Genomic DNA, 8,832 nt, shown 5'->3' on the forward strand with positions numbered 1-8,832 from the left:
TTGATTTATTGTCGAGATGAAGTCTCGCCAAGTTGCCCAGGCTGGTCTCAAACCCCTGGACTCAGGCAGTCCTCTCGCCTCAGCCTCCCAAAGTGCTGGGATCCCAGGCGTGAGCCACCATGCCCGGTTCATAGGTTTTTTTAAATTACATTTTTCCAATGTTTAGAAATTCTCCGGTCCCTTCCTCTTTATCTCTCACCATCTTTCATCAAAGGGAAAAAAAATCAAACCACTACCTGTGCTTTTTTTAAGTTAATGCACACTCCTTAGAAATGTTAGCTATTTGGCTTAACATTCTACTGACTGTCCTGATTTCACAGCCACCAGTGACGCTTTTAGCAGAAAGTTTTATTGGCATAAACTCTTTTCTACTCAGACTGCTTACTCATAAATTCTTGAGAATTTGTCAGCAGCACAATCTGTTTTGTCTTGAAGAACAAAAGACTCAGACGGCTGTCACTCTGGGGAGAGCACACAGCATCTCAAACAGCAGGTTAGCCGCCAGGAGGGCCGTGTTTCCTACGAAGACAGAAAACCCATGAAACCTGCCATAAATCGCACAGACCGCGCCCCCACGGCCCAGCCTGGGGACTCAGCTTTCTGCCCTTTGTGCCTCCTACAGACGCTGGTGTGCATGGTCTCCTTCGACCCCTGACCTCCCTACCCCGTCCCCAGCATACTGGCCCTGGCATTCTGCCTTGGCCACCCGTCATTTGGAAATCAGATTTTAAAATTCAGAAGGGGGCCGGGCTCGGTGGCTCAGCCTGTAATCCCAGCACTTTGGGAGGCCAAGGTGAGTGGATTGCCTGAGCCCGCGGGTTCGAGACCTGCCTGGGCAACTTGGCGAGACCTCATCTCTACAATAAATCAAAAAATCAGCCGGGCGTGGTAGCACGCGCCTGTAGTTCCACCTACTCAGAAGGCTGAGGTGGAAGGATCACTGGAGCCCAGCAGGTCGAGGCTGCTGTGGCCGGGAGCGGCCACCTCACTCCAGTCTGGGCGACAGAGTGAGACTCCAACTCAAAAAAAAATAAAATTCAGAAGGTTCTTTTGTTTATTCTGAGAACAGATTTTTCCCAAAGGAAACCCTGTAATGGTGTTTACTGTATTTATTCCCCACCTTCCAAAGCTGCTAGGCCTAGCTTTGTAAGCTTTTCTAAATTAGAATTACCGGGATGGCATCGGCCTTGAAGCTCTTAACCAGCTAACTCCCAATTGGTAAATATTAATATATAGTATTTATGCTTTGAGAATTCACTTTTCAATGAAATCAAGGGGGTGCAGAACTGTTCCACCTGTCACTAAAGTGCAGGCTGGTTTCTTTTTGAGCAGGATTTATTGCGAGGACAAGCTGGTTTCTTTCTCTTCTGCGCACTGGTGGCCAGGTTAATAGTCCTCAACCACCTCCCAGGGGTTTTGTCAGGGCTAATTAACTCATGCGTGTAAGGTGTGTGGTAACAGGTGTGTTTTCTTCGCTGTTGGACATCCTCGGCACACTCCCTGAGTTGCATAAGGGCACCCACCCATTTCCACTTATCAACTAGATTAATACAGTTTATACCAGTGGCTGCCCACAGAACAATCTTGCTTACTCACCAGAAAGATCGTACAGCGGTGAGACTTCCACAAGATCACAGCCCACCACATTCAGGCCTTGACAACCCCGGATGATCTCCAGAGCCTGTCCAAGGTCAAGACTGGGTTGTCCACAGTGGGACTGACTGACATGAAGAGCAACTGGTAGAGCTTTTCCCGCACACGCCCACCCTCTGACTTGGGACTGTTGTTTTCCCTCCGTAAACATTTACTGATTGCCAGGCACACTGGCAAACCTCCCAGAGACACAATAATGTGCAGTTCCTGTCCCTGAAGGCTTCTTAGTGTAAGGAGACAAGTAAATCAGTTGTTCAATGTCATGCATTACAGCTGCAAGAAAAGCAAGCTCACTGGGCGCAATGGCTCATGTCTGTAATCCTGGCACTTTGGGAGGCTGAGGTGGGAGGATCATGAGACCCCGTTTCTACAAAAATAAGAAAGTGACAGGCTGGGCACAGTGGTTTACGCATGTAATCCTAGCACTTGAGGAAGCAGAGGTGAGAGGATTCCCTGAGCCCACAGGTTCAAGACCAGCCTGGGCAACTTGGCAAGACCTTTTCTCTACAGTATATTTTTAAAATTAGCCGGGTGTGGTGGCGCATGCCTGTGGTTCCAGCTACTCGGGAGGCTGAGGCGGGAGGATAGCCTGAGCCCAGCAGGTCGAGGCTGTGGTGGCCATGAGCATGCCACTGTACTCCAGCCTGGGCGACAGAGTGAGACTCCAACTCAAAAAAGTGAAGGCCGGATATAGTAGCTCACACTTGTAATCCCAGCACTTTGGGAGGTCAAGGCGAGAGGATTGCTTGAGCCCAGGAATTCAAGACTGGCCTAGGCAACATAGCAAGACCTCGTCTCTACAAAATATTAAGCATGGTGGCATGCACCAGTAGTCCCAGCTACTCAGGAAGCTGAAGTTGGAGGATCACCTGAACCCAGGAGGTCGAGGCTGCAGTGAGCCACGATTGTGCCACTGTACCCCTGCCTGAGTGACACAGAGCAAGACTCTGTCTCAAAAAAATATAGTGAGAGAGAGAGAGAGACAGACAAGTGAGCCCAGAATAGTACGAGGACAGGTGACAACCTGGAGAGGTAGGGTAAGTCTTCCCCAAGGTGAAAACACTTCGTTCAAGGGATAGGCCACGCAGATGGAAGAGCATTATTCCAGAGGAGAAGACACAGGCAAAGTCATCAAGATAGGAGTTCAAGCCGGGCTCGGTGGCTCAGCCTGTAATCCCGCGTCTTTGGGAGGCTGAGGTGAGTGGATTGCCTGAGCCCGTGGGTTCAAGACCCACCTGGGCAACTTGGCGAGACCTCATCTCTACAATAAATCAAAAATTAGCCGGGCGTGGTAGCGCACACCTGTAGTTCTAGCTCCTTGGAAGGCTGAGGTGGAAGGATCGCCGGAGCCCAGCAGGTCGAGGCTGCGGTGGCCGGGAGCGGCCACTGCGCTCCAGTCTGGGCGACAGAGTGAGACTCCAACTCAAAAGAAAAAAAATTTTGCCCTAAAAAGGTACATGTAGTGAACTTTAGACGGAGTATCCTAATGCCATCCCCATGGACCAAGTACAGATAGACCAGAGGCAGGAAGACCAGAAAAAGGACCCTTGTATCCCAGATAGGAAATAAAGACCCTTGCAAAAGTCAGTCACCTCAGTAAGTGGTGATTCACACCTGCCAGCAGCCCTGAGAACAGCAAAGGCGTAGGAGCCCCGCTCTAAAAATCCTATCCTGGACTGGGTGCGGTGGCTCATGCCTCAGCACTTTGGAAGGCAAGGCCGAGGCGAGAGGATTGCCTGAGCCCAGGGGTTTGAGACCAGCCTGGGTCACTTGGAGAGCCCTCATCTTTACAATAAATCAAAATATTAGCTGGGTGTGGTGGCACATGCCTGTAGTTCCAGCTATTTGGGAGACTGAGGTGGAAGGATCGCCTGAGCCCAGCAGGTTGAGGCTGCGGTAGCTGTGATCGCATCACTGCACTCCAGCCTGGGTCACAAAGTGAGACTCCAAGTTAAAAAATAAATTCCTATTCTGAGCCCTGCAGACTCACTACAGGCCCCAGGAAAGTGGGGTGTTAAATATCCCCACCCCCAGGAATCTTCACTGGCGGAGCCTCCTTACCTGACTAGGGGTGAGACCAGCAATTTCAGGTGTCCCCGTCCCAGGAGCATAGGCAGGATCCAAGGCGTCGATGTCGAAGCTGATGTAGATGGGCCGGCCTCCCATCTGCTGCCTCACTTCTGCCATTAGAGGAACCAGCGACTTCATCCAGCAGTCTTCCGCCAGGACCACCCGGAAGCCCTGAGGAGGCAGGAAGTGCAGAGCGGGAGGTTGAGGCCACTGAGGGGCAGTGTTTCTGGGGCATTTCCCAGGCGCCAGCCCCGAGCTCAGCTCTCTGTGTGCACCTTACACTTGACCCTCCATCTCCATGACGAGGAAACTGCTGTCCCCGTTTACAGGCCAGGAAGGGAGGGACGATGACTGGTAGGGAAGCAGGGTTGAAGCTGACACCAGGAGTTGAGGTAAGCGAGGTTTGGCTAAAGCAAGAGTGCCAAACCCCACAGCTGATGCTAGCACCTTCCGATGGCTCTGCCCTGAAGCCTGGCCTTGGCATGGAGGGATGGGGTCTTTTCTGTTGGAGTCTCATCTCGCGTGCTTACCTGAGAGCTGTTCTGCCTGGGAGGCACCAGGACGAGACCTAAGAAGGTGGCAGCTCACCTTGGACCCTCATCTCTTTTCCACGCCAGCATCATTAGAGGCGCGGGTGGGTCTCCGCTTGTCTCCCCATCCCAGCGACAGGTCTCCTGTGCCTCCTTAACGAAACTCCTCACTCTTCTTGCTCTTGACCATGACCCTCTTGATGCAAACTCGGCCTTTTGGCCCCACTCTCTGAACTCAATCCGCAGTGCCCCTGTGGGCTCCCTGCTTGCCACCGGGTAGGCTATAGAGAGGAGGGCACTTGGATGGCGAGGGGGAGGGGCACTCGGTCTGTCACCTGGCTCCGGTTGTATCTGTAGGGGTCCAAGGTCATGGAAGAGCCCCGGATGCCAATCTGCACCACCCGCTTGCAGTCCAGGAGTCCCTCCTCCACGCACCGGCGGAAGGGCGTCCCATGATAGAGCTTCTCCCCCAGGGCCTTGTCGGCCGTGTCCGTGTGAGCATCCACGTGCAGCAGCCCCACAGGGCCATGCCTGACAACAACAGTGCGGCTCAGAGGCCAGGCCTCCCTAGCACAGCCACCCTTCGGGACACCAAAACTTGATGACAATTCGTAGCCACAGAGGGGAGACCTGGCATCCATCACCTGCCTTGCCACTAATTTCTGTCTTGAAATCACTCAGAGGAACAGTAAGAGAAGATGGGCAGAAAATAGGCGTGGGCTCTGGTTGCCACCCACTACCTTCAGCCAGAATCTGCTTCACTTAGAAGCAGAGAGGTGAGAATGAAGGCTGGTAGCTCAGAGGTGAGCTCTGCTGAACCAATCAGAGCCCCCCTCTAGCCAACAGCACCAAGAGGAAGTTTCCATCCAGTTCTCTCCCCATAACCTCCATCAACCTGCCAGCCACCCAAGATGAACACACGATCCAAATCCGTGGGAGACAAACGAGGCTTTGAGAAAACACCTGCCTCCTCCCGCCTCCAACCAGAAGGCACCCACGCCCTTCCTGTATACACATTCTGGAACTGCTGCCCACCGCCTCGGCCCTTCTGTCTCTTTCTGAAACAAAATTAGCCCAAGTTGGCCAATCCCCAGAAGACTTCCACTACTGGAAAACCAGTCTTCTCATTGTCTGGGACCCTTTCCCAGAGGAGAAAAGGAGAAAACAGGGCCTCTCAGCAAGCTCCACCGTTGTGCCTGTCAGTATTTGTATTTGGCTGTTGAAGTAAAACAGAAACTGAAGTTAACTGGGGTTGTGTATTTCACCAGGGGCTCATCTTCCAGAAACAGAAGCGAGCTGAAAATGCTGAGCGTGCACATCCCAGGATGGATCTAGGGCAAAGGAGGTGGCCAGGAGTGTTCATAACAAATTGTCTTGGCTTCTAGCTGGTGACTGATAGAAGCACCTGGAGTTCGACTTTAATTTTGACCCTCAAAACAACTCAGTTGGGAATTTCCTATTCCCCGCCCCCCACTAGCCTGAGCCAGTAGGGCAGCAGTCACCTGATGCCACCTCACAGTAAACAACTCACTCCCTAGCTCCTGGATTTTAAAACCTTGCCTGGGCCAAGCCATTTGGGACTCACTTTTTTGCCACTGCTTGCAATATGGGATATGTGATTGTGTGATCTCCACCTGTAAAGAGGAAAAGGAAAATGCAACTGGAATGTGGATAGGATTACTATGTGGAACAATCTTAAATCTACCCAATTCTGCCTCCCCTGTAGACTGAGGAACTATAACCACAGCTACAATAAGATCTTGTGTAGTGGTGGGAGGCTTAAGATTTCACTATCAGCCGGGCTCAGTGGCTCAGCCTGTAATCCCGTGCCTTTGGGAGGCTGAGGTGTGTGGATTGCCTGAGCCCGCGGGTTCGAGACCCGCCTGGGCAACTTGGTGAGCCCTCATTTTTACAATAAATCAAAAATTAGCCAGGTGTGGTAGCATGCGCCTATAGTTCCAGCTACTCAGAAGGCTGAGGCGGAAGGATCGCCAGAGCCCGGCAGGTCAAGGCTGCAGTGGCCGGGAGCGTGCCACTGCACTCCAGTTTGGGTGACAGAGTGAGACTCCAGCAAAAAAAAAAAAAAAAAAAAAAAAAAAAGATTTCACTATCACTTAACAGAGAAAATAAGACGAATTAAGGTCTACAGGTAGAAACCTAGAAAAGTTCTGTTCAGTAGGATTTCATGTGATGATGGTGGCCACCAGCCACATGTGACACATGTGTGGCTAGTATGACTGACAAATGGAATATTTTACTTTAATAAATTTTAACTTAAATAGCCACATGTGGCTAGTCGCTAACATATTGGACAGCACAGACCTAGGAAAGTGTTCCTATTGATAATTACTAATAATGACAATAGCTAACATCTGGACAGATGGGGTGGCTCATGCCTGTAATCCCAGGACATTGTGGAATGCCAAGGAGGGAGGATTACTTGAGCCCGGGAGTTTGAGACCTGCCTGGGCAACATAGCAAGACCTTTTCAAAATAAGCTGGGCTTGGTGGAGCACACCTGTAGTCCCAGTTACTTGGGAACCTGGTGCAGGAGGATCATCTGAGCTCAGGAGGTCAAGACTGCAGTGAGCTGTGAGCGGGCCTCTGCACGCTAGCCTAGGCAACAGAGTGAGGCCCCAACTCAAAAAAAAGGAAGCTAACATTTATTACAAATTAAAATATAGCCGGGCATGGTGGCTCACCCCTGTAACCCCAGCACTTTGGGAGGCTGAGGTGAGAGGATTGCTTGAGCCCAGGGTTCAAAACCTGGCAACTTGGTGAGACTTCGTCTTTACAATAAATCAAAAAAATAATTAGCTAGGCGTGGTGGCACAGACCTACAGCTTCAGCTATTTGTAAGGCAGAGACGGAAGGATCACCTGAGCTCAGGTTGAGGCTGTGGTGACCATGAGCATGCCATTGTGCTGCACTCCAGCCTGGGTAACAGAGTGAGACTCCAAATAAAAAAAAAAAAGAAACTGAAATAGGCCAGACATGATGCTGGGCACTTCAGATGCACTTTCATTATGTGCTCTCCTACCATGCAATGCGGTAGGTGTTATTATCATTCCCATTTTACAGATGAAGACAGGAAGCATCACTCAGTCCACGCAGTAACATAGCTAGTGAGAGGTGGAGTTGAGAATTCAAATCATGCCATCCAGAAGCCACACCCCCACCCCTACACTATGCAGGATAGGCTCTCTCATGTGACAAAAATAAATCCGGGTATTTAGAAAAGGGTTCCTGTCATTTTAAGTATTTGTAAACAAGAAAAAAAGGAAATGCTACAGTGAGAATGGGTGAGATGGGGGCACGAGGGGAAAGTTGCCCTGGAGATAGACATGGACCCTGACCAGGACAAAGGCACCCCCTTTGTTTACTCCCAGTAAACAAAATATTAGAAACACTGTCTTTGAAATCATTGGAAAGTCCCTCCTGGCCAGCTTTCCCAGGCTGCGGACTAAGGCTAGGAGGAGGCTGAGATGGAGAGGCATTTGCCAGGCTGCAAAATGCAGAGCGTGCCCCAAACTCAGTCACCAAGGTCTATACTAGTTTAATGTAGTATTTTTGAAAAGCAAAATTTCAAAAAAGAAGACAGGATCAGTAACCATGCTGTTCCAAGCCATAGTGGAGCCTGAGGCAAAAGGGAAATATCAGTGATATTCATCCTTTGTCATTGATCTTGCTTGTAAATTGAGCACCAAAGCCAGACCCTCCCCTGCCCTTCCCTAGTCCAGCCCTGTCAGTCATGCTAGTCTCAAATTTGAAATATCCTCTCCTCAGGTATTAAAATCAAGGAATTAAACGGCTCTCCTGTCTGCATACTCGCAGTGGCTTGTTCTGGAGAAGTAGCTGGACTTAAACCCGTAGTAAATAAGCCCTGAGTGCAGAGAACACCGCGCCCCCTCAGGGACTGGTGTTACCCAAGGTCAGAGGAACACAGCCGGCGGCTACAATCTTCTGATAGGCTTCTCGAATTAGCCGACAGCTGTCCTGGAGATTGTAAAGATTGACATTCACATCGCCCAGGTCTGCGACCCTGAGGGACTGGAAGGGGAGGGCCCCCGTGCTAGGATTGACTGTTCGAAGCATGACCGACTCTTCCCGGATGCGGCGAGGTCCAAATCTGGAGAAAGAAGAACCATCCTGTCAGCCATGCGTAGAGGTATAAAGGCGGCACCAAGGCCAGGGCCTCCCAGACTCAGCACTGTTGACATTTGGGGCCAGATGTTTCCTTGTGGTCTTGGGTAGCAGAATGTTTAGCAGCACCTCTGGCCTGTACCTGCTGGATGCCAGTAGCATCCCCCACCCAAGCTGTGACAATGAAAAATAACTCCAGATATTGCCAAATGTCTCCTGGGCTCAAAATCACCCCCTGAGAACCACTGATCTTGGCTCTACACTGAAGAGATTAAACATGTAGAATCCCACTCATCACCAAAATACTAACCCGCATTAGACAACGACCTCCCCAAATCTCAGTTTTCTTTTTTTTGTTTTGTTTTGTTTTTTGTTTTTGAGTTGAAGTCTCACTCTGTCGCCCAGACTGGAGTGCAGTGGCCGCTCCCGGCCACCT

The 8,832-nt window shown here is 50.7% G+C and overlaps 1 protein-coding gene across 1 annotated transcript in view; it reads right to left on the minus strand.

Annotated features, from left to right (window-relative positions):
* Positions 1-351: 351 nt before the first annotated feature.
* Positions 352-8,832, minus strand: part of AGMAT (agmatinase) — a 9,528-nt gene continuing 1,047 nt past the window's right edge. The window contains exons 2-7 of the mRNA XM_008058118.1: positions 8,180-8,382; positions 5,839-5,887; positions 4,589-4,784; positions 3,715-3,894; positions 1,597-1,681; positions 352-519 (exon numbers count right to left, since the gene is read on the minus strand). Coding sequence (XP_008056309.1) covers positions 446-519; positions 1,597-1,681; positions 3,715-3,894; positions 4,589-4,784; positions 5,839-5,887; positions 8,180-8,382 — 787 coding nt within the window. The 3' untranslated portion in view covers positions 352-445. The remainder of the gene's footprint in view (positions 520-1,596; positions 1,682-3,714; positions 3,895-4,588; positions 4,785-5,838; positions 5,888-8,179; positions 8,383-8,832) is intronic.

This window comes from Carlito syrichta, unplaced genomic scaffold (assembly GCF_000164805.1).
Source record: "Carlito syrichta isolate Samal-C Ts95f unplaced genomic scaffold, Tarsius_syrichta-2.0.1 Scaffold303214, whole genome shotgun sequence".
In the NCBI taxonomy this organism is placed as follows: Eukaryota; Metazoa; Chordata; class Mammalia; order Primates; family Tarsiidae; genus Carlito; species Carlito syrichta.